The sequence below is a fragment of the Diabrotica undecimpunctata genome, chromosome 7 (genome assembly GCF_040954645.1).
Source record: "Diabrotica undecimpunctata isolate CICGRU chromosome 7, icDiaUnde3, whole genome shotgun sequence".
Classification (NCBI taxonomy): Eukaryota; Metazoa; Arthropoda; class Insecta; order Coleoptera; family Chrysomelidae; genus Diabrotica; species Diabrotica undecimpunctata.
The window spans coordinates 50,745,015-50,772,737 of NC_092809.1; the positions used below are offsets into that span (position 1 = coordinate 50,745,015).

Sequence of the window (27,723 nt, forward strand, 5' to 3'; positions counted from 1 at the left end):
GAAGATCAAGAAACAAATAGTAATAAAAATCTTGCTGTAATAAAACTTTTTCAATAAATCGAACAAATTAAGCTAGAAATATCCGATTTTATGATTATATTGCTAATTTATTGGTCGCGGAATGATGGAAAAAGTATATGCGTGAAATATTTAAAAAATAAATCTCGACGAAATTTTATACTAATGGTGCACCTGGTATATTTTTTTGCTGTTTTCTACCCATACATTTTAAATTAACATTAAGTTAGAAATATTTAATTTTACAAATATATTTTTAATTTATAGATTATAAAGTACTAAAAAAATATATAGGGTGAACTATTTAAAAAATATATCTCAACGTTTTTTAGAGCAATGGTGCTTCCTGTACATTTTTATTGTTGCATACACCTAAATACGTATATATTTCACACTAATCCAGTCGTTAGGATCGTTAGGCATACGCAGAACAAGTCTCTTCATCTATCAATATAGTAGTATCAGATCGTAGATGTAACCTCAAAAAATGACCTGTGACGTTTATAATAACACCGCGTTGTCGGGACCAATATTTTTCGCAATATAAAAGTTTAAAACACGAAAATCAAACAGAAATCATTTACTTGCGTAAACAATGCACAAAACGCAAACAATAAACTGTTTATGATTTTTTTGTTTTTAAAAATTGAACAAATATTTCGAAAATTATTACACAATTTGCAAACGGATATTTTCCTACCAAACAACTTTATTTTGTTTAAACTTAATCAAACTATGCAATCATTTGTATTGTGCACAATCTTTTTTTTTGTTTTTCTTATTTCTTTAAAAAAATTTGTAAACACCACACACATTAATTCGCACAAATGATAAATTTTGAACACTTGCGGTCGTTCAACCCAATGATTTGAAATATTTTTTATCACTAAGCGTATTATTTAGAGACATGTTCATGATTTATTTTCACTCTGAAGATATTCGTATGGTCAATATATATATATATATATATATATATATATATATATATATATATATATATATATATATATATATATATATATATATATATATTTTGAGATTTTTAAATTTTCTGTGCAATTTTCTTTCCGCAGGAACCTACTATAAATATTAGAAAATTAAAATCGGTAAAGAATAGATATATATATATATATATATATATATATATATATATATATATATATATATACATATATATATATATATATATATATATATATATATATATATATATATATATATATATATATATATATATTCTTTACCGAAATTACTACGACAGTTACTACTATTCAAATGTCCTACTAGCGGGGAGTATGCCCAGCTGTCACTTAGGGGAGAGTGGTTCGATTTCCATCCGGCTAGAAATTTTTGTTTTTAAAATGCATTAACTTTGTTCTTTTATTATTTTAAATCTTATAAATGCAACAATTTTACTTTCCCATACAAACAGTTACATACTATACTCCTTTGGATTGGCGTTACTAAAACCGTGGCAATCTTCAAGTCTATTTATTTTAATACACGTGTCCGTGTTTAAGGACCCTGTTTAAGGACAATTTTAGATTAACGTTAATATAATTAAGGACCTACTCGATTGGAACAAAAAAAGTGCTTAGAAAGTTGATTCAAACGCATAAAAAGTATTAAACACTGTATTTAACAGAATATAGTGTATTTAACAATAAAAATAAGTGAAGCTACTAGACTTTCAAAATGAATGTATAGTCGCAAAAGGATACTCCTAGTGGTTAATCAACATATACCAGTAACATTGATCGAACCTATTAGACTAGTAGAAAATCGATAAAACACAAATGCATGTCACTAAATAATACACTATTGATAAATGATAAATATTAAATTATCAGACCCATTGTGATAAAAAATATAAGACTGAAAAAATGCAAAAATAAATAAAAATGATGCAATTATTCTATCACAAACTTACATTTCACACACTATGAATGCCATGCATTTTGAGCAACTCTTTGAGGTGTGCATTTTCTACACGCAGGTCAGTAATTTCTTCTCGTAGGACCCCGTTTTCTTGGCGTAGCACCGCGTTGTCTTCACGTAGATCCACAACTTCTACCTTCAGCTGTTCCACTTCCTCGCTCTGGGGTTTCAGTGTTTGTAAAAGGGCTGTCGTGTTTGGTCGAAGTTCGGGGCTATTAACGATTAATTTTTTGATCATGTCGGCGATTTGGGGGTGTGTCGTCGAGAGATGAGTTGGTGTGTGACCATTTCGCAGCTCTGTAATTGATTTTACTCGTTCCATGTCAGTGCGAAAATTTTCTATTAATTCGAAGAGAACTATTCCTAGGGAATACATATCGCTCTGAAAAACAAATAGTGTGTTAATTATGTGAAGAACTTGTACAGGCTGCGAAATTCAAAAATTTCTTACAAAGCAGGTATATCTTGTAACTATATTCGGTTTGGAAATGCATGACAGCAAATTTATTATTATTACATATAATAATTATTTATTCATGATGTTGTCCTGAATTGTGTTGATTTCAAAAAAGTTTTATTTAAAATCCTTTATAAATGGTATATAATTCAAAAGACCCTTTCGGGCTACATCACAGAACGTTTTCAAACTAAAAAGTCTATCTTTAATGTATTACCACTAGGCGTACATGATTCAAGCCACTAAATAGCTGGGTATCAAATCGGGCAAAGTAATGAGTTCATACAAAAAATACAAAAGCATACAATCTTGGAAGGAATACAACGCGATTAGAAACATGTTTACTTTATCTAGCTGTCAGAGGAGAAAAAAGATTTTCTATACAAAAAAATTGGATAATAAAAAGGGAGGGAACGTTGTGATTCCTTAATAATTTTTGCATTTCTGCAATAAATGAATACCATGATACTATAACAAACAGATAAGATAAGTCAACGCGCATGTTCTTACATCTCTCTCGCACACCTCTGACGTAAGCCAGAGACTACTTTAATGGCGCCAAGTTAAATGCTCTATCTGTGTTCATGTTAATTAGGCTGTGTTAATCGAGTTTGCTATCCGGTGTGCTGCAAAACGCAGTGAATGAGATTTTTATTTATTCATTGATGTAGTAAAGACTTTGGATATTATATCGTTTTATAAATTTTGTGGTGAAAACATTCAATTTACTGTGTTAATATCACCTAATTTGTTTATCGTACGCAACTTCCTCTCGCCTACCTGTAGTTTCTTTATAAAGAAAACTAATTATTTGTTTGCCATAATGTATTGTTCAGTGGTGAGCTGTTTAAACAATAATAATAAAAGAAAAGTAAAACTTTTTCGAAGTGTCGTTTTTTTGTTTTTCCTATGCTCAAAACATTTTACAGACGTTGACTATTGTTTAAAAGAAAAAGTACTCGGATTGCCTGACAAACAACAGAAGTTGAGAAATGGTTGATGCCATACTTTATCTTCATTTAATAAAAACCCCAAGCGCTACAACATCGCCTAAAAAGAGACGCAAAAGAAGAATGGAGAAAAGAAATATATTGAAAACCATGTAAGTATTTTGGTTTTATACACATTTTAATAGCGCAAATGTTTCTATTGATACTAATGGCCATTTTAATAGAACTCTCAATTTGAAGTAATACTTTATTTTTGATAGGTCTTTAAAAAAATCACTTTGGATGTATGTTTTACTACGAATGAGGTAGTAAAATGTGTTCTTTTTATATTTAACTTTTATTACAGAGAAAACACAAATGAAGTACAACCTGTAATATCAAATGAGATTCCAAAAAAAGCAGTAGAAGAAACTTGCGACAAAAATTTTAAGGTATCGCTACTCAAACTGCAATGCAAGAGGAAAAATTCTATTTTTAAAATCTATATTAATAGTTATGATCTACTTAAAAATTATTTAATTTCAGTGAAAACACTATATTCAATGAAGAATTAAAAAACAAATTAAGTGGACAATTGAAGATATTGCTTGGGCACTTTCTTGGTATGCTGCGAGGGCAAGGTCCTATCGTTTATTAAGAAAAAGAGGCTATCCCCTTCCGGCTGTAGGAACGTTAAGACGATGGGCAAGTAAAATAAATTTGCAACCAGGCAAATCCATTTTGATAATTCAGTGAATTAATATATTCAGTCTAAAATAAGAAAAATACTGTAGTTTTTAATTAAGTGCATTTTACGAATATATTTTTAGGTATATTAAATATAGTCCTGACACTGATGAAAAACAACGAGATGTCCAAAATGGAGAATGCCTGTGTTTTGCTTTTTGACGAGATGAAAATTCAGAGATCTTATGAATATAATAAGAAAAACGACACTACACAATTTGCCCTAAATTATCTTCACACACCGTTTCTCGAGCCATTTCTAGATTAGGAGTTTTAGGTTTGTATAAAAAATCATAACAACGGGTTTGAATGCTCTGACCTCTTCAAAACTGTTAATGATTGGTTTGATATTTTTAACTCTAGAGTGTCCCACAGTTACGCTAGAAGTCATATAAAAGCATATGGATTGCCTTTGAAAGAATAAAATGAAATTGGAATTGGATCTAACTCTTTACATACATTTCAGCGAGATATAATTATATCTATACGAATTTTAAAACAACTTTTTGTTGACTTAAAAAATGACTAATGTAAAATATATATTAACTATTAACTTATAAGCAGCTTATAAAAGAAATATGGATACAGAAGTCCCTTCCCAATGATTGGAATATTGGAATACTTTGCACCATACACAAAAAGGGTGATATCTTTGAATGCTCTAACTATCGAGGAATTACGCTCCTAAATGCAGCGTATAAAATATTCTCCAATATACTATGCCATCGTATGGCACCATATGCAGAGCGAATAATAGGACAATACCAGGCTGGTTTCAGAGGTGGTAAATCAACAATTCATCAGATTTCAACCCTAAGACAAATTCTAGAGAAAACACTGGAATACGGTGTAGACACGCACCACATATTTATAGACTACAAGGCAGCCTACGACTCTGTAAATAGAAGAGAATTGTTTAGAGCAATGATAGACCTAGGAGTACCAAATCAGTTGGTAAGTTTAACCAAACTAACCCTTGAAAAAGTTGAATGCAAAGTACGAATCCAGGGGGAACTCTCTGAACCTTTTAAAACAAATAACGGACTACGTCAGGGAGACCCACTCTCCTGTATACTATTCAATCTAGCTTTGGAAAAAGTAATACGTACGTCACAAATCACAACTACCGGTTCAATATATAACAAATCTGTGCAAATCTTAGCATATGCTGATGATATCAATATTGTTGGGAGAACGGAAAACGCAGCACGAGAGGCGTACGTAGCATTAAAGGAAGCGGCTACAAAAATGGGTTTAATAATAAACACCAACAAAACAAAATACATGAAAATAGGTACGCAACCACAAACACTACGGCCACTTGTTATAGAAAATGACGTCATCGAAGCAGTTAACGAATTTGTATACCTGGGAACGCTCGTCAATACTGAAAATGACACTACCGCAGAGATAAACCGCAGAATTTGCACGGCTAATAGATGCTATTTTGGGCTTAATCTCCTTTTTAAATCTACAGTTATATCAAGAAATACAAAAGTAAAACTCTACAAAACAATAATACGCCCAGTCCTAACATATGGTTCAGAAACCTGGACTTTAACAAAAAGTAATGAAAACATGTTAGGATGTTTCGAAAGAAAAATACTAAGGCGCATCTATGGAGCGGTAAATGAAAATGGTGTCTGGAGAAGACGATACAACTTCGAACTCTATAGGATATACCAGGAACCAGATATCGTAAAACACATAAAGATAGGACGTCTAAGGTGGGTAGGCCATGTTATGCGGATGGAGCAAACCGACCCAGCTAGAAAAACGCTCCTTGATAGACCTATTGGTCAAAGAAGAAGAGGAAGACCCAGAACAAGATTCCTAGATAACATCGATGAAGACATGAGAAATATGGAAATACGTGCTTGGCGGAGGAAGGCGATGGATAGGGACGACTGGAGAAAAATTCTTGGGGAGGCTAGGACCCACACAGGGTTGTAAAGCCAAAATGATGATGATATTAACTTATAATCTTAACCAGAACTCTCTAGAAGGCCTATTTTCAATTTTAAGTGCAATTTGTGGTCTACATGATCATTAACTGCTATGGAGTTTAAGTATAGATTAAGAAACTATATCTTCTTCTTCTTCTAGTGGCGCTACAACCCTTTGTGAGTCTTGGCCTGCTTAACAATGTTCTTCCATTCTGCCCTGTCGGATACTTTCCTTCGCCACTGCCTGATGTTCATGGTTTTAAGATCCCTCTCTACGTCGTCTATCCATCTTTTACGGGGCCTTCCTCTTGTTCTGTTTCCTTTGGGCTTCCATCTCTGGACTACTTTTCCAGCTCGATTATCTGGCATTCTTTCTAGGTGACCAAGCCAGTTTAGTCTTTGTGACTTTACAAATCTGACAATATCTGCGCTCTGCATTAGTTCATCCAGCTCGTGGTTCATTTTAATTCTCCACGAACCATCGCTGCATTGGGTTGGTCCAAATATCTTCCTTTAAGAAACTATATAATGGGTAGAAATGATGAAATTATTTCAACATCTGCAAAACGTAGATGATATATCAGAGTCTGTGAATATGACTATTAATAGTATAATTAATTGTGAAATTGTCACTGAAGAAATCTTTTCCTCACTAAACCTTCCTAGTGGTGATACAGAAATTAACCTTGAAGATTTAATTGACAGTCATCAAGATTTTATTAATTCGAATATAAAAGACCTGGAATGGGATGAATTGAAAAAATTAGGCGGTTTCATTGCATTTAAGTTACAAAAAAAGAAATACTTGGATATATTCCGGACGCTAACGATAAATCGTTTTCTTGGGTAAACAACGTTTCTGAGGGTGGTTTACTCAAACCAATACTAGAATTTGTAAGTAGATGTAGTGAACTGGAACATATTTTTCGTAGTTATAATGGCAACACATTAAAAATAACTAAAAATTATTTGAAAAACCTAATAGAAGCTGCAAAATATGTAAATGTTAGCGAATATGTAAAATTACTTTTTTTAGATGTAAAATGTATTTTAAAATACGCTAGAATGCTAAATAAAAATATTAAAGATAATTACAATACCCGCAAGAGAAAAATCACGAAGATTGTAAAATAAATGTCTAAATGATATTCATTAAGTCTGAAGGTTGACACGCTTTTCCTTTAAGTTTCAAATTCTTTATATTTTATCGGCATTTTATATTTAATTTATGTCTTGTAGCAATATTTATTTTGTTTGTAATATACGCAATCAAATCGTGGATTCATATATAGTAGAACTCCAATTATCCTGATTAATTGGGACCGGACCCGATCCGGATAATAAAAAATCCGGATAATTGGATTTTTCTCGAGAAAGGCCTTTTCCGGGAAAGAAACGTAATTACAGCAAAACACAATGGAGAACATATACGGTATTTATTATGAAAAACAATACAGTAGGTATACATAACAATATGTAAATGACAAAGTTTACATTACGTAATATTGACACACAATACTGAATCACAGTAAAATGAATTATTTTTTAACATATCAGGCAGAGTCAGTTGTTTTTCTGACTTGAATCGTTTCCGCGCCACCAAGTCTCGCATTATTTTGACGGTGAGGAGTTGCAGGTGGTCACACTCTGGTTGCCGCTTCATCCATTTAAGCGCGGTATCTAGCCCTACAAATGCCTCACTCGCAGTCGGCCCCTCGTCTAGCTGGTAGCGAAGTCCTCGTCTTCCGGTTCCGGGTCATCACTTCCTGCTGTCACAACACTTTGGACGAGTTCATTATCATCGAGAATCTGAAATCCGGGATCCGTACAATCACTTAACAACCACTCCTCTACATCCTCTGCACTGCACTCGGAACATCCGGGAATGTTTACGATGATATCTCTGATTTCTTCAACCGTTACCTCGTCATTTTCCTCCTCTCTCTCTTCCTCTTGTTTTTGGAGCTGCTTCTCTTCCTTCTCTTTCTGTAGCTCCTCCTTTGTTGAAATTCCTTTCAATTTATTCCAAGCCCTTCTCAATATTGTCGCCGTAACCATACTCCACGCTTCCGCCACCATATACGAGCAATCTTTTAAATTGATTTTTTTGTGATGAGCGGCAATGCCTTCTTCATTTTCATTTTCTATCAACAGTTTCCTAATCAATTGCCTCCTATAATGACGCTTCATTGTTTCAATAACCGACTGATCCATCGGCTGCAACAAACTCGTTACGTTTGGTGGCAAAAACATTGCTCGAAATCTTCCATCTTATCTTTCTAGCAGGTTTTCAGGTTGGGGGGGGGGGGGTGCATTATTCAGAAGTAACAGCGCCATGCTGCCTTCTTTTCCCAATTTCTTTTGATGTTTTTTGACTTCAGGTATGAACACTTCATCAAACCACTCTGTAAATAAAGTAGCAGTCATCCAAGCCTTTTTTTGGTTTTTATAGACCACGGGAAGTTTTTTACATTCTTGAATGTCCTGGGATTTTTGGATTTTCCTATCATCAGTAGGGGTAATCTATGATTTACGGTTGCGTTAACACAATTAAGGGTAGTCACGCGCTCTTTGCTTACTTTGTGACCAGGAGCACTGGATTCTCTTTTGGAAGCCAATGTAGTTTTTGGCAAGACTTTCCAGTTTAGGCCCTTTTCATCAACATTGTATACAATTGTATACAACTTTAAAAGTTTCAATGAAGTTTTCAGCAGCTTTAGGGTCAGCTGAAAGCTTCTCTCCACTTAAGTCCAACTCCCAGATTGCGTGCCTGGCTTTAAAATTTCGTAGCCGCCCATTACTCTCTTGGTAGCCACCCTCTTTGAATGAACCCACACTGTCCATTTTCTTATGTATTATGTCCATTCATATACGTATTTCTTTAATTAATTTTACAAATTACTTATCGTAATTAAAGTCGATTGAAATTAGAATGGCAAGTGAGCATATGCTGTTTGTTATAGTATCATGAATGAATACTTTATAAATTGTGTTATAAAAATAATCGTCGTATGGACATGGGTGCAGATTTTTCTTGTATTCAAGAGAGTGACGATTTAAATTTTATAAAAAATATCAAGAGTGCTGCTACCGAATGTGACAAAATAATTATACTTAGGATTAATATGTGCTTTCCATTGTATTACCTAATTTGAAATATATTACCAATGTCTGCATTATAAGAGCAGTTCCAATCAATGTGGAAAGTTGCTATATTCCAGCCCAAGACAACTCAAGAGTTGTCGGCATATTTTTGAGAAGGTTGTACAACTTTATGCAATTTGATTAAATATGAATCATTCATATGAAGGGGTGTAGGGTTGTGTTATAGAGGTAGTACCTTTCATCGGAACGACCACATCGAACGTCATAGACGGGAGATGGTTCTTGATAACTGGTCCTCATAAGACACCCAACTCTCACTTATGGCTCCACGTGCCACACCCTGGGTAACTGCATTGGTCTGCAGGCTAAACTAAGTGAGGGTAGCCAGATATGGTGAAAAAAGCAACGTCTGTACCCAGAATGGGCGGTTGCAAACGGCGTCTGTTCCATAGTGGGCGGCTGAAAACTAAGCCCTGAAGCGGCATGAAGGAAGGCAACGGGATACCACCTTCCTTATATTTCCCAAGACAATTACATGAATACATTCAACTCAAAATTATTCGGAGGTATAAATAGTTCCCCAATCGGATCTCCGGGGGGAGCGGTCTTGAATGTTTCAAACGTACGAGCAAACTTAAGAAAGACATTAAAGATAGGCACCTGGAATACACGCAGCTTATTTGAAGCCGGGAAGCTGGCTAACCTAACTCAAGAAATGAGCAGATTTGATCTAGATATCCTTGGGATCTCAGAAACCTGGTGGCCTGGATCCGGTAAATGCACTACAGAAAGCGGAACATTCTTTTACTCAGGCAATGATGACCGCGATCATAGAAAAGGGGTCGGGATTATGATAACTAAAAGATTGGTGAGAGCTGTCACAGAGTTTGTACCATATTCCGACCGCACAGCCTTAGTAAAACTTAAAGCGAAGCCAAATAATCTCAACATCATACAGGTTTATACACCAACTACAGACGCATCAGATGAAGTAGTGGAAAACTTTTATAGTGAAATCAAAATTTTACTTTTCACTTTTTCACTTTTATACTTAAATTGACAAAGAAACATGATGTCAACATAATTATGGGAGATTTTAATTCCAAAATAGGGAAGGGCAGCTTTGAAGACGTAGTTGGACCCTATGGTCTTGGAACAAGGAACGAAAGGGGCGACCGACTTATACAATTTTGTCAAGAAGAAAACATGAGAGTTACCAACACATGGTTCCAACTCCACCCCGGTCGCCTTTATACTTGGAAATCTCCAGCCGATAGAGCTCAGAACATAATAAGAAATCAAATAGACTTCATTCTTATCAACGGTAGATTCAGCACAACTGTCAAAAGAGCTTGCACATACCCTGGAGCAGATGTCCCTTCTGACCACGTACTATTAGTGGCCGTCATAAAGATCGCTCTTTCATGCAAGAACAAGCCTGAAACTCAACAACAGATAGCACTGGACAAACTGAAAGACCCAATGATACAAGCAGAAATAAGCAATGAAATAAGCGCACAAATTCAAATATTGACGACAAACATTGCCGAAGATCTAACACCAACATGGAATACGATTACAAGTGCTGTAACAGACATCATGAAAAACAACTTAGGGTACAAACGAAATAACAAGAGGCAAAAATGGATGACAGAAGAAATACTATTACTAATGGAAGAACGACGAAGACACAAGAATAACCAAGATGGCAGCAATATGTATGAAAACATTAACAGGCAAATAAAAGCAAAAATAAGAATAGCAAAAAATGAATGGCTTAAGCAACAATGTATCGATCTAGAACATTTACAACGACAGCACGACGACCGTAATTTACATAAAAAGCTTAAGGAGACTGCTGGAATATACAGAAAACGAAGACCAACTACCATAGTTAATCAAGATAACCAGATAAGGCTGGGTGAAAAGGAGAAAATTGATATATGGGAAAATTATATCCAGGAGCTCTTCCATGACGAAAGACCCATGAGTGAAGTTTATACAGACGACCAGCTGACTGGCCCTTCAATCACCAAAGAGGAGATAGAAAAGGCCATATTAAATTCAAAAAACAATAAGGCACCTGGACCAGATGAAATCCCCTCAGAAATACTCAAATTACTGGATGAAAGGGGAATTTCAGCACTACACAAAATATTGAACTTAATTTATTAAACTGGCTGCTATCCTCAACAGTGGTTACGCTCTACCTTTATTCCCCTGCCCAAGAAAGTCAATGCAAAAAGATGTGAGGATCACAGACTCATTAGCCTGATGAGTCACACTTTAAAGATATTCTTAAAAATACTACATCAAAGATTATACAAAAAATGTGAATGACACATCAGTGACTCCCAGTTCGGGTTTAGGCAAGGTTTAGGAACACGAGAAGCAATAGTAGCAACACAGGTGCAAAAATGTTACGATCAGAAGAAGGATGTGTTCCTATGCTTTTTAGATTACCAAAAAGCGTTTGATCGTGTCCAACACCACAAGTTAATGCAGATCCTCAAGAAAGTTGATATAGATCAAAAAGACATAAGATGCATTGAAAACTTGTACTGGCATCAAACGGCACAGTTAAAAATAGACAATTCTATATCCAAACCCATACATATAAGAAGGAGCGTTCGACAGTGTGCTTTCCCCTCTTTTATTTAACATTTATTCGGAAGCCATATTTCAAGAGTCTTTGGAGGATGCAAAGATGGGAATCAAAGTGAATGGAGTATTGATCAACAACATACAATATGCTGATGATGGTGTCTTAATTTGTGATAACATAGTCGATCTTCAACAACTTGTCACTATAATCGGAGAATACAGTAAGCGAATGGGATTAGAGATTAATACCAAAAAAATCAAATTTATGATCATCTCCAGAAACTTGGATGCACTTGAAAACTCCACCATAACACTGAATACTAAGTCCATTGAAAGAGTGAGTAAATTTAAATACCTGGTATCGTGGCTTTTTGAAGACTGGGCATCGGACAGGGAAGTAAAATGTCGCATTGAGCAAGCTCGACAAGCTTTCGTAAAATTCAAGAAGGTACTGACTTGTTCAGAATATTCGATCTTCAACTGAGACTAAGGTTTACTAAGTGCTACGTGTGGTCAGTGCTGCTATATGGCGTAGAGGGCTGGACACTCAAAACGAGGGATATAAACAGATTAGAAGCTTTCAAAATGTGGCTCTATCGCCGTATCCTAAAAATACCATGGACAGCGAAAATCACAAATATAGATGTCCTTAAAAGAATAAACCAAAAACGCCAACTTTTCGAAACCATCAAGAAAAGGAAAACGGCGTATCTAGGTCACATCATGCGAAATGAAAAATACCAGTTCCTCCAACTTATAATCGAGGGTAAAATTGAAGGCAAGAGAGGAATGGGACGCAAGAAAATGTCCTGGCTCCGAAACATAAGGCAATGGACAGGGATTAACGACATACATTATCTGATACATATTGCAAGAAATAGAGAATTAATGGAAAGTGTGATCGCTAACATCCATTGGTGGATTTGCATCTGAAGAAGAAGATTCATATGAAAATGATAAAATTTGAGGTGCGAATGAGCGAAATTTGATGACTTGGTGAGAAGTTTGGTTTGATTTACTTTGGTTAAGTTAGGTTCGGTTAAGCTTGAAATCTTTATTTTGAAAAGTTTTATTTTTTTTTAAATGATTTTTTTGTAGAAATCAATGTAAATACCTATTTTTTACGAAAATATGGTCAAATAGTGAATATTGTAATGTATTAAAATGTTTTTGTATTCGTGCTTTGCTAGTATTTTATCGATCCGAAAAAAGATTCCTTAAAAAATTAACTCACCATTTTATCACATTGTCCTTCTAACTGTTCCGGAGCTGCGTACAGCTTCGTCCCGAACGCCAAACTATGCCTAACGCTTTGAAGTGGACAAGCCAGTCCAAAGTCTCCTAGCTGTATCAATAACTGACCATTTTCCATTTGAATGAAAATATTGCTCGGTTTAATGTCATGGTGGACTACGTCTTTCGAGTGAATATATTCTAGACCTACAGTCAAAATTAAGAAAGTATAGTTTATATCTTTAATTTAAAGTAAAATATGTTTAACAAATAAATAATCAAAAGGTAAAAGAAATAATAAGTTAGACTTACTCACAATCAATTTAATTTAACTAATCGGACGACCGGTTTCGCTTTCTATAATATGCAAAGCATCTTCAGGTCACGATACAAAGTTAAAATGCTGAAAATAATAATCCCATATTAGGGTGTTGTCTAATAAAGATAAAAACATAGGTAGGTGATATAAATTATATAAATTACAGCAATTATGCCAATATTACATGTCTGTGGTTTTATAAATGAATAAAATGTTTAAGCAGACAAGGTAAGACCCACAAATTGGTAACATAGTCTATTAAACTGTAATGAATTAATAAATAAACCAATAAATAAACATTACTTACATGCCGGTACTCTATTAATTGATGGTTGAAAGAACATGGTTCAAACTATCTTGGATTGTTGATTGAAGAACTCAGGTCAACTATTGTAATTGTTTAACAGTTTTTTACTGTTACAGTTTACTGTTTATTTATTGGTTTATTTATTAATTCATTGCAGTTTAATAGACTATGTTACCAATTTGTGGGTCTTACCTTGTCTGCTTAAACATTTTATTCATTTATAAAACCACAGACATGTAATATTGGCATAATTGCTGTAATTTATATAATTTATATCACCTACCTATGTTTTTATCTTTATTAGACAACACCCTAATATGGGATTATTATTTTCAGCATTTTAACTTTGTATCGTGACCTGAAGATGCTTTGCATATTATAGAAAGCGAAACCGGTCGTCCGATTAGTTAAATTAAATTGATTGTGAGTAAGTCTAACTTATTATTTCTTTTACCTTTTGAAATGGACTCACACAAGCAACACATTCATGATTTAAATAAATAATCATTTATACATAAACTCTATGAGACTCTAGGTAAGCAATACAAAATAATAAGCAGGTGGAAAGGACTACGACAATGGAGTGAACGTGAAAGTCTATCCATTTTACTTGTCTGGAGTTAATTTTTTATAGATGTCCCCACAAACTTGGTTGTCTTTTTTCTATAAATTTAGGAGTTGACTCTAAATGTTCTATAGCTATATAGAATATAGTTAGTCCTTTATCACTATATTTCTTACTTTATCCATCCATGTAACATCTTGACAACTATTTCTTCGGAGATATCTCATTTCTACTGCTTCGATTTTAATTTTTTAGTTACAAGTCCACAAATAACATTCAAACCTTAGTATTAGTCTGTATATAGACTTAAAAACATTTATTTTTGTTCATTTGGTATATTTGTTTTATTTATAAAGCTTTGTTCATCACATATTACCATTTTAAAATATTCTGTTATTTATTTCTAGTTCTTGTGTTAACATGATTGTCTACATACTACTACGACTACTACTACTTTTGTTTTATTTTTGTTAAGATCCATTCCATATTCCTTTAACCCCCCCCAAAACCTCACCCCCCTTAAAACTTATTCAAAAATGTTTTCTTTTCAATTTAGCAATAAAATAGATTAAGATACAATATACTTGAGAAATTTTTGTTTCAAATATAGCTAAGTTAATCGTAAATAGCTGTCTAAATATTCATACGCTAGGCTTTCACAAAACCACGTTTTTATTATTAGAAATTATACAATAATAGAAAAGAAACTAATGAACCAACGAACGTTTACAACGAAAACTTAAAATTATAAACAAAATAAATTTATCTCAAGTGGTACAATCTAAAGCAGTTAATGTGAAGTCCAACATTACATTTGCTGCAAATACCAGTTACTCATTTATGGCATCTTGCACAACGTCTCTGTTTTTGATTTTTGATCGGCCAATGATCAAGTCTGCCATATCAAACTTCATCAAGGACATTTGAGGTTCTCTGAGGTGTAAGAGTACGAGGATTAGTTGTTGATAATATAGGAATTACTATTTGTCGTATGAAATCCATTTGTTTGATTTTTGGCTCGATATTTCTAAATAATATCCAGGAGTTCACTATGCATTGAGGCAAAATCGGAATATTGGTCAATATCATTTTCGACTTCTAATATTTATGCAATGACGACCACGACACTGATCAAACAAATCCACACCTCCCATGCCAGTATTGTATTCCTGGCTGTAACGTTTACAAGTTGTTGTTTTGGTGAGATCATCGCTTCTATTGGTAGCCAATGTAACTTTACTATTATCACGCCAACGTAACAAAGATATATTTTTTGACTCATCTCTAAGACCATAAGTAGATCCACGGGGTATTTTTTTTAAATCTTTCAACGGTGCATGTTCGATACGATCACAGCGAATTGTTCCAGTCACAGTTATGTCACAGTAATAGCAAGGAATTGAAATAATTATCTACGAAAATTTAACTTCCTTCAGGAACACATCCTAAAGCCATCTTTTTTGTAACAGAACTGCCCTAAAGGCATATTAGTACCTTTTTGACTTTTCCCCTCATATAGTTCAAACTTAACAAAGCATCTATTAGGAGTATTTAAACACCAAAACTTAAACCCGAATCGAATGGGCTTTCCCCTAATAAATTGTTTGAAATGATGACGACCGTAATAGGGTTCCATCGACTGATCCAGAGACAATACAGTAGTAACGGGTTTGCATACGATTGAAACTTTGATGCTTCAAAAGGGGTCTTACTTTTCTGCATTTATCCTGTGAATCAGTTTCGTTGTTACCACTAAAATGAAGGTATTTAAAAATAATCAGAAACCGATCACGAGACATAGCATTTGACATAGCTGGGTTGTAGGTGTCAGTCGATTTCTTCCAATACATTCTTCGATTTGGAAGTTTCACATATCCAGAAAGCAATAAAATAGCCAAAAATTTATAGAACTCTTCAGGAGAAATTGTAAAAGATTCATTTCAAATTTGTTGAACAAATTCCAATGGCCAGAAAAGCTTAGAAAAATCAATTGGGCGACCTCCTGAATCTATCATATTATTTATGATTTGAGGTCGATTTTGAATTTGATTTTTTGTTTTTAAATTAGAATCCTCTGGCAACTCTTCTTCAAAATGGAAGAGTTTTTATGAACGTCTTGTTTTTTCGACTTTCAATTTTTTAGGCTTAGGTATGTTCTTTGCTGATCCTGTTCTCATATTTAAAGTTGAGGGTTCCAAATTCAGTTTTCAGGGGGAAACAATGTAATGTGTATTAATTCTATTAATTCTAATATAATGTATAGGAATACATTTAATGTGGGTAGGTACTTACAACATTAGGAACTAAGGGGAAAATTTAAAACATAGCAATATTAGTTGCCTGAAATGAAACTATTAGTAGTAGAAGGAAAGGTAGAAGGCCGAAGACCAAGAGCAAGATCTCCAACACAATGGACAGAACAAATGAAGACTCTGGTTGGAAAATCCCTACATGACAAATGACACAAGATCGCAGCGGAAATACCTTATCCAAAATTGAGAGGATAACATTGTTGCCAAACCTATAGTTTTTCATTGACCTGTCGTCTTTTTTAGCATTTGAAAAATGTGCTAAGACGATAATAAAATTTGTGCGAATTGATGCAAATGGCAGCTTTCTATTTTTATTGGGAATAAGCCACAATTTGGGTTTAAAATAAGTTTATTTTGACGTTTTGAAATACAAAATATTAATAAATACAATTTAAAGGCTAATAAAAAAAGAAAATTGCAATATCTCGGATATACACTCCTGGTCAAAAAACTCATTCACACACAATCGGACACTTGCATTTTGTATGTTTTTTTTAATGTTGTCAATGTATAGTGGTTTTAATGGGAGGAAGTAAACATTAATAATAAAAAACGTTCATTCATAACAATAAAAATGGTTCTTTAAATGTTTTTCCGTCGACCATCCATTTATGATTAATTTTAACACCCTCAAAATCATTGATTAATGACCCCTATTAATGAATGATTTTCTATTAATGAAAGATTTTTATAGGCAACACAACATACATTGCTTGTATAATAATTTAACCACATTTAACGCTCTGTGATTGGCAGTGACCTGTGGTGTAGGCAACCAAACATATAGGTACCTATTTATATTCCCACTAAAAAATTATTTAAAATGACATAGCCGCTGTAAGTACTGTCTGTCATTGTATGTAATTATTTATCGTTAAGTAAATAAAAATTTAAACTAAGATATTTTTATTTCTGAAAAGTTCGGTCGACGGAAAAGTTTTGTAACGAACTCGTGAATTAAAATGGCGATTAACAATCTCGAACATTAACGCACTCGCTTCGCTCGCGCGTTAATATATCTCAATTGTTAATCGCCCTTATTAATACACTTGTTGGTTAAATAACTATTAAATGATCGCGTCACCATAGAAATAAAATTTTGACATTTGGCAAATAATGATACTTTATTTTGTTTACTAGCAACAACTTTTTTGCGTTTGTTATTGCATTTACGATAAGTTTCACATTTATTCTGATAATTTCAGATCACTGTTCATTAGTGTTTTCAAATGGTGTTAGTATGATTCCCGAAAATAATGCAAAAGTTATGGCATTATATGAAAATTGCCGTAGTATAAGTTATATTGCAAATCATTTGGATATTGCCAAAATTACCGTCCATGATGCTCTTACGAAGTATCGTCAGACTGAGGAACACACTAGAAGACCAGGATCAGGCAGAAAAAGTGCAGATATCAGAGTGATACACGTTTTTTAAAAATATCCTCATTACGCAACCGCTTTTTAACGTCAAATGTTGTTGCTAGTCGTTTGTTAGAAGCCCGAGGAACTCATATTTCTAAACGAACTGTAAGAAGAGTCCGGCATGAAAGTGGTTTATGTTGTAACTAAGCCAGTAAAATGTCCTAAATTAACAGCATCTCATCTCGAGATAACAGGATGAGATTTACAAATGATTACAGAGACTGGACTGTTCAACAATGAAATGTTGTAATTTTTTCTGATGAGTCCCGTTTCTGCTTACGATCTCCAGACAGACGCGAACGTGTATGGGGAGACTCGGAGAACGATTTGCACCTTGCTGTATTTCACCCAGAACGCCGTTTGGTGGCGGATCCGGATGTACCGAATTAATTTTCATCTAACATAGAACTCTAACAGCATACAGATACATACGACAGTGTCTGAAGGACAATATTCTCCCCTACGCCCCTTTCGTTGGTGATAATTTCTTATTTATGCAGAATAACGCACGACTACCTACTGCGCGAATCGTCATGGACTACCTAAATGAGAACTAAATTAGAACATTTATGGACATTATAGGGAAAAAGAATAAAAAGAGGCAACCATTGCCAGAAACGATTCAAGAGCTGAAAATAGCCTTGAATGAAGAATGGGAACATATGCCGCAAGAACAGATTCAACAACTTATTGCAAGTATGCCTAGGCGTATTGAAATCCTCCACAGAGGTAGGCGAGGTAACACCCGATACCAAATCTAAAGAACAGTCAACAGTGGACAATTAAAATTTTATTTTTTCTTTTGTTTAATTTTTCGAACAATGTTAATTTTTTTGCATTAATTATTACGTTCCTTTGAGTTACTTATTTTTTGTAATATTATTTTTTAGTGTTTTAAATAAATGATTTTTACTATTAATTTTTAGTTCCGCCCCATTTAAACCACTTAAAAAATACAGAATTAAAAAAAAAATATACAAAATGCAAGTATTCGGATTTTTTGACCAGAAGTGTATTAAATGGACAAAAAATACATCTTGAGGCAAATAGATCCAAAGCCATATAGAGCGAAAAAGCAGACGGGTGGGAAGAAGTGAAATATTTTGGCTGAGGAAATCCAAATTGCTTGATAGAAGCTCAAAACAAAATGGTAAAAATTCGATTTACAAACATTCAAATTATGTTAGTTGTACTGAATAATGTGAAAGTACTTAAATTAAAAATACACTATATTCATAAAGTCGTGCCATAAAAGCTATATAGGAACAAAAAAATGCTTTGTTTGTTGGATATGCATATATTAGACTAAAAACGTTATCATCATAATTAAAACAAAGATTATACTTTATTAATCATGTTTATATTAAAAATCTGTATTATTAGATATTATCACTACAATCCAAGCAAAAATCTTATTTTGTGAATCATATTAATAAAAATATTATCTTTAATCTTAATACTGATATCTTATCTTCATTATAACATTAGTAAACTATGGATATGTTAATCAGTGTCTATATTATTTTGAGGGGGATCTAAGAGGGAAATAAAAAAAAAAAAATATGTTTGAGACTATTTGCTAACCCTCTCAATGATACAACGATATGGATTATTAAAAGACGATTACGATAAAGTAAAGACCCGATGATCAGTCGTACTGGTTATTCATTATTAACCAGTACTACCAGTTAAATATGCTATTGAAATCGCGAGCTTCGTTAGAGCAGCTGGATCAGATGTGGTAACACTGTGAACTCATAAAATACCACACTCCATAAAAAAAGATACCGCAGTTGTAACAACTGTAAATATTGATCATGAATATAAACTTTTTTTTGGTCTGAAACTAGGAGTAGAATCTGGATTAAAAACAGAATATTATATAAGATTGTACGAGATTAAATAAATTAATGTTTTGGTTGAGCAAATTTGATAGTTGTACTGGACAGATAAACAAATAAGTCAAATAAAGTAAATCCTGGATAGATAAATTTACATCACTTTAACAGTGTAAATTGAAGTTCATGAATTAGCAGTGCAGCAGTAGATATCAGAAACAGTGTATTTGCCATTTTGTTTGAACACTGGAGTATAGGAAAGATGAATTCAAAGGCGTTTGTTATCAGCGGATCAAAATAATAGCGTGTCCATGATTAGTGGTATTAATTGCTATTTCTGCACAATAAACAAAATTTTTGCATTAATATGTGACAATATATGGAAAATGGATAAATTACTTCACTTGAACATAAAACGGTAAAAAGCAAAGTAGACAGCAGCAAATAAAAGCCATCCAAAGCGAACAAAAGGCATACATATTATCTGAATAGCTTTTATATTTAGGGAAAGGCAAAGCATTTTGTAAATTGATTACGTTGAGAAAATAAGAACTATCAATAACAAATATTACAAAGTATTATTGATAAATTCGAATGATACAATTACAAAAACTGAATCACAAAAAAGAAGAAAAGTGACCAAACAATGTGCTGTGTCACATGTCGATGAATTGTACTTCGAATTATTACGCATTAGCAGTCTGTGAAGCTTTAAATTCAGATCTGACCCCCCAGAGTTTGTTGACTGTTTATAGAGATCAAAAAATCTCTCTCCAATGGCGCTACAGCCCAAATCGAGCATTGGCCTCCTCCAAACTATGCCTCCATTCTCACTACATGACCAGCCCATCGAATAACATATTCTAAGATTGGTGCCTCTTTGAACAATTGGTAAAGTTCATGGTTGTACCTGGATCTCCATACTCCGTTTTCGTTAATAAGTCCAAATATCTTTCTTAGGACTTTTCTTTCAAAGACTTCCAGCTTTCGTTTTGTGTCATGTCATCATACTGATAATAGTTTTGTAGACACTGATTTTCGATCTCCAGTGGGTGTTTTTGGAGCGGAATACATGAGTGAGTGAAAAGTAAGCTTTGTTTCCCTTTACTCTTCCCCTTTGAATTTCTGGTTCTTCTGTTCCATCCGTGTTTAATGTAACTCCCAGATATGCGAAACTGTCTACAGTTTCAATATCGCCCTCTAATACAACTGTGTGTCTGTTTCCCCTAGCTCTTGCCTGTGTAGTTTTTTGGTCTTTTGAATATTTATTTCTTTCTAGTCCGGTCTTTTCTGTCACTGTTTTTAACTGTGAATATATTTCTGCTGCCTCTTTTGTTCTACGAGACATGATGCTAATGTCATCGGCGTTTCAAATTTTAAAAGAAAATTCAGAATGGACTCATCCCGCAGATACATAAAAATTGAAGTGAAATCCTCTACAGCTTCCTCAGTGCAGATTCTTTGATAATCTTTATAAAATATGTGTATTTTGATCAAAACAGATTGTGATAATTGTTTATCTTCTAAAAATAAATTACAATGAATAATTTTTTCTATCACTATAAATAAAGTTAAGATTAAATTTTTTAATTTACTTACCATTTAATAATTGAAAAAGAATTTGATTAATATAGTTATTCCTAATTTTCAGTTCATTTTTAGGAACTAACGCCTTGTCAGGATTAGAAATCGAGTTCCTCTGTTCTAACCATTGTTTTAGGGTCATCTGACACAAAGCCATTTGGATGTAAAGAGTTGCCCATTTTACCTTCGTCCTATTGAGCGATCTAATCTTCTCTATTTCCTTCAGGTCCAATTTGCACACTACCATATCGTCTCCTTCCGATAGGCTTTTTCTCTTCTTCCTACTGTTGAAAAAAAGAACTTGTTTTAAAAACGATAATCACATTATATGTAAGAAACATATGTACAAAAACGTTTTTTGTTTAATAACTGGAGATCAAATATGAGCTTCATGCGAAAGGAAGCTCTGAGCAAGATATGATAAAAAAAGCTTTTGGAGAAAGAAAAATATGAAAATTTAGGATAGATAACATAGATTTATGGGTGCTAGAAGGAGATGCAATGACAATATACTATTAAAAAAAGCATATGTATGTAAATGCAGAAGAAGAAATAAAACATTAATATGTAGTGAGAAAGAATTGTTACAAAAAACTTACAAAAAAAACAGTACATGTTTTACTCATACCATCAATATATTTATTAAAGTAATATTAAATATGTGTAACTACTACAAACAACAAAGCTGAGTTGGACCGAGATCTTGAGTCACGAAAAACCATACACAGTTGTTTTCATTCTTTTGAGCACTGTTGCCATCTACTTGTTGTTTTCGTTAATGTATTCTATCGACAATTGATTGTATGACCTTTTACATCCAGTTTTTTGACGCATTTCCAGTGGCAACAACACTGTCATCACCAACAGAAATGTTTAGATATAGTCTGACTTTTCTCCTTCATTTCCTTTTCGCTGATGTCTATTTCACCTTTGTGGCTCAACTCAGATTTGTCTTATAATAGACTGTTTAAAAAATCTTCAAAAGTAAGTTAATAAACTTAGCAAAACAGACAACAAAGATATATAGATATCTGGAAAACATATTTAGTACTTACCTGGTAGTTTTGGACGAGCGATCTTTCTTAGAAATAGCTCCACTAACACTATGTTCAAAACTTATTCGAAAATCAGTGCTATCCTCTTTACTTTCTTCACTAAACGATTGAGTAGTTTCTTGGTGATAAAAGTAGTCTGTTTGGTGTGTAGACTCAGTAGTTTTGTGGGTAATGACTTTGGTACTTTTTGGTGCCCCAATTTCTAGCCAAGCACCTTTGTATTGTACTATATTGGAATGATTCATGCTAGCGAATGTTTTAACTTCTGAAAGGTAAGTTCTTACTGACTCAATACCTTCAGACTGTATTGGAATTTTTTTGATAGCATATTCTGTTCCGTCTAGTTTGTGTTTTACTTTAAACACCTAAAACAAAAGTGATTATTATAAACATATTTATTCTATTTTAAGGTTCAATACTACAGTTAAATTTAAATATTTTATGAATATAAAAATGTATATACCAAAAAGTACCCTTCTGGGGACTCTGAACCAACCAGTTATTTGACATTTTTTATGTAGTATAGGGCTCTATGAGAACAATCTATACTTTTCCTGCATTGAATTAGGTCATGGTTTTTAGTTTTTATAGTCGGCTCGCTATTCCCAGTCCGAACTATTTAGTGAATTTAGTAATTATTTTTTTGCGAAGTTAGTTACTTTTTGACAGACTAGAAGTGACTGGAAATTACTATACAACCAAGCACACATACTCATAGCCAATATTAATAGTAAAAAAACTAAAGAGTATATAAAATAGAACTTTATGAATTACCAACAATCAATATTTATTTATTAGCACCATATAATAAATAGTTATGTTAAATTATAACAACTAAAATATATCGTTTAAATATATACTACCCAAAATTTTATGGGTTTAGTATACACTTCCACTATTTAGAATAATTCTTCTTTTTCAATGAAAGAAGTCTATAATAAAAGTTTATTTAAGCTGTTAATACTGTGAGCTAGGAACTTTTGTGTTGTAAGTTTCCAGCTATGAATCTGTCAAAATATGCCCTAGTTGAGCGAATGGACCTTAACAACTACATTCAAAAATGCACATTTTTGTTATGTTCACCTAGCATTAAAAAGTAAAACATAAAAAAAATTAAAGATAACTATCTTATAATTCTTTTATAAGCGTTTTCTGAATGTTAATGTACTTATTTGTTGCTTTGAAAATTGTAAAATAAATGAAAATTCAATCTGTCACTGCATGAAAAATTGGGTCATATTTGTTGATAACTATAGTTTGATCTGGAAATCTAGAATCCCAAGTGCCAGAAAAAATAGTAAGATTGGTAAAAAGGACAATTGGAAAAACCATTTGTGCTGTGAAACACAATGGTATAGTCTCAGAAGAATTCAAAGTGAAAAAAGTGTTCACCAAGGAGACCCGTTGTCTACCTTACTATTCAATACAGTTCTAGAAAAAATTGTAAGGGTTAGTGGGATAAATAGGTGTGGCATTCTTTTCTATGAGGAGCACCAATGTTTAGATATGCTAAAGATGTGGTTCCCATTACAAGAAATGGAAAAGAACTGGCAAGTATAGCAAAAAGACAGATTCAGGAAAATTTCTAAAATGAAAATGAAAGTTAATATTAATAAATCCAAGTACTCATTGTAAATCCAGACTGATCAAGAGCAACAAATCTGCTGGGGACATGAACAAAATAATTAAGGCCGAAGATATATCTCGTAATACAAAAATAAGAGTACACAAAACTATAATTAGACTCACAATGCTATACACTGCCTAGACATGTGCTGTGAACAAAACCATAAAGAACACATTTTAAGCATGGGAAGTAAAGATACTGGCATAATATTTAGTGGAAAAGTAATAGAGAGAGAATGGAGAAGACAAACTAATGCAGAAGTGTACAAGTTGTATGCTAACCCTACAATAACAACAGTATTGAAAAAACATAGACTAGCATGGCTCTGACATCTAAAAGGAATGAAAGGTAATAGGCAATCAAGAATATTGGTTGGAGAGTACCTGAGCGCAAAAAAAGAGACGAGCCCCAAAAAAGAAACAGAGAGATGTAGTGATGGAAGATATCAGAGAGATGGGAATCAGAGATTGGAAGCTGACAGCTAAGAACAGAAAAAGATGGAAATTATCCATCCAGCAATGGGCCTAAAAGGTCTGTAAAGACTATACATAGATACATGCCACAAGAAAACTGTTTCAAAATGTTGTTTTTTTTTTGTTTAAGTAATTTTAGATTTTAAAATATAGTATATTAAAAATTACAAATTGCAAAAAAACTAATAATAATTGACATTTCGACTTGTTTCTTATCTGCAAATTAAGACTTTAATAAGAATCAATAAATTGTTGAAATTTATTATTAAATTTTTAGCCATATCAACCCTCCTTCCCACGGGTGGGGTCCATCAGTACAACTATAAATGAAATTGCTTAATTTTTTCACTTTTTTTTTTGTATTTTTTTGCTACACTCGGTGTACCTTTTAATGGCAATGAATAGTACACTTTAGCATAATTTGGTGAAATTATATGAATCCCTTCAATCGCTACCTGTAAAAGTGTCCTGACAGACCCCACCCGTGAGTGGGGGTTTCTTGTTTTTGTGCTATGGCTTGGCTAACATTGCAGCTATAAATGCGTTTATTATATACTAAGATCCAATAATAGGAATGCAGAATTTCGGTCTTCTCATCGATTGTTTCTGAAGTCTTTAGGAATTGGGGTAGTCCAGAAAAAAATGAAAATACGAGCACCAAATATGCGTATACCGAGAACATCACGGTTACTTGCTGCAAAATTTTCTGGAATTGAGCAAACGACGAAGGATGAGCCAGCCCCAGGAAAACGGGGATGTGTAAGTATTGTAAAAAAAGAAAAACTAGATATTTTTGCCAATTGTGTAAAAACTGGTTATGTTTGGAACATATAAAAGCATGTTGTGCTGATGGTGTAGAAACAAAATTAACATTATTTAACCCCCTCTATTTTCTGTTTCAAATTTTATTTTTGGATATTTAGTTTTTACTTGTATTACTGTAAGTATATAGAGTAATAATGTTGTCTTTTTTTATATTTTTCTTTTGTATTTTGCTGTTCATAATTTTTTTAATAAACTCTTGTAAAAAAATAATGGTGTTAGTTATTTCGCAGTAAACTATACCAATACATATTGATACACATATATGTACATTTAGGTAGTACAACGTTATATCAGTAAGTTTCCTTAAAAATATTAAAAAAAATTTTTTAATGAGAAATAGGATGTTTAAAATTTGGTCCTGATAGACCCCACCCGTGGATTTGTGTCACAAGAAAGTCACCCGTGGAAAGGAGGGTTAATACTTTTTCACCAAGAGATGATTGAGAAAAAAATAGAAATACGATTTTACACATTTTAGAAGCATATTATAAGTATTTCAGTTAAATACTCTTAAATACTCAATCTAGAAATAGGTGACTGTATATCATGTTTTTTTAAACCATATGGTAATATATATCACATTATATAAAATATATCAGGGAAATGAGTGATATAAGAAATTTTTAAACATGGGAGTATAATATTCTTAGATTTCATAACCACAATATGATTCAATTTATTACCACAATTTATGATACAAGCTACTTCATATTTTATAGTTTGATAAGGCTTTACAGCAATAAATTGAAATCTAAGTGTCTCCTTTACTAACACCAAAGCATTAAAAATAAATAAAGATGTTAAATGTTAGTGCTGTAACCGTTTAGAACTTGTTCTTTACTGGATTATTATGTTCTTGAAAGTTGCTTTTCACTTTGAGATAATTACATTTTCAAATTTTTTATGTTTTTTTTTGCACAATTTTTATGCATTTTATTCTTTGGTGGAGATATTGATATATTTGTATTTTTTATTTGTTACATGTATTAATATCTTTTTTTAAATTTAAATATTTTAAAAGTATTTAAGAGCAGCTTTTAAATAAAATAGTTTATTTCTTATTCTATCATATGATTACCTTTGTTATTCTTTTATGGAAATTTCTGTTACAATATATATTTCAGCCTAATCTGACATGAATTGACTTGTATGACACTTTAAACTCATCTATATATTTACCACATGAACTGTCAATAATTTTAGTTTTTTTTTAAATAGAAAATAAATGCATGAAAAAGTAATTTTATATTACATAAAAGGTATTAAGTAGAGTTTACTTCATTCAAAAGTACAGATTTAGAAAAAATGTTACCTTTCCAAATCCTCCACCAGCAATATAATCCACCTCTTCAAACTCAGTACAGTAATGAGAACTACTATCTACTTTAGGCCAAATGGGACTAAGTGGCAAAGATTTATTGCCACCATTTACTGATCTCACAAATTGAAATAGTGCTGTTTGGTACTGACTTCTAATACCTTCAAATTCATTCATACTGTAACTTTCTCCTATCAGATTCATACTGCACAATTTATCACAAAGTAGTTTATATGTTTTTTCTGCTTTTTGGCTGTTGCTCTCGTATATGCTACATATATGTTTAATTAGCGACTCGATCAGTAAACTTGTTTGAATGGAAACAGTTGGTTTTGGGACTAAATAAAGGGACCGAGGCTTATCGCCAGCTGTTTTTGAAATTCTGGTAGCTCTAGAAACGTCCCGAAGATTTTCATTATTGTCTTCATCATCCTCGCTAGTAAATTCTATCGAGATTCCTCCAGAATCGGTCGTACTGGACATGTCAAAACTTGTTTTGAATGTTTCAAAACACACAAAATATTCATAAATGATTTTATCAAAGATTACGGAGGAGTGTTACCTTATAACTTATAGATAACTATTATGGCACTTAGAAGAAATTAATAGATCTAAATATTAAAAGAACAATACAAGAAAATTGTTTTTCAAATTTAAAACATAACCTTGCACCGCTCTACACTAGTTGTCAACATGAAGTAACACAATTAAAAAACTGACACTGACGTTGACATTCTATTTTGATAATACATTACGTCACTCAAAGAAACATCTAGAAAAGTTAGAGGTGGATCATTTAATCTTGGGTCTGTTATTAAACACTATTCCTAATATCCATAAAAACGATATATTTTCTGATATTTATAATAATGAGCTTGTTCTAATTTTATATTAAATAACTATTTGGGATCTGACAATTTCAAATATAGAAGATTTTGAAAAGAAAACTTGAAATATTATCACCACCACATCACCACCGTCATAATTACCTTTGTCATTCCTAATTAAATTTCGCCACAAGTTTTTTTTCTGGATCATTCCAATATTCATCCTCTTCAAAGACGTCTAAAGTGTCTACCACCAGCTCTTCTGTGGTGT

At 32.9% G+C, this 27,723-nt stretch overlaps 1 protein-coding gene across 2 annotated transcripts in view; it reads right to left on the minus strand.

Moving 5' to 3' along the window:
• Positions 1–27,322, minus strand: part of LOC140445337 (eukaryotic translation initiation factor 2-alpha kinase 1-like) — a 42,741-nt gene extending 15,419 nt beyond the window's left edge. For both annotated transcript variants that reach the window (XR_011951386.1, XM_072537309.1), the window contains exons 1-5: positions 26,620–27,322; positions 22,383–22,747; positions 21,343–21,611; positions 12,979–13,184; positions 1,949–2,338 (exon numbers count right to left, since the gene is read on the minus strand). Coding sequence is in view for 1 of the 2 variants with exons in the window: in XM_072537309.1 (XP_072393410.1) it covers positions 1,952–2,338; positions 12,979–13,184; positions 21,343–21,611; positions 22,383–22,747; positions 26,620–27,108 (1,716 nt within the window). In the remaining variant the exon portion in view is untranslated. The remainder of the gene's footprint in view (positions 1–1,948; positions 2,339–12,978; positions 13,185–21,342; positions 21,612–22,382; positions 22,748–26,619) is intronic.
• Between the last annotated feature and the right edge of the window lie 401 nt (positions 27,323–27,723).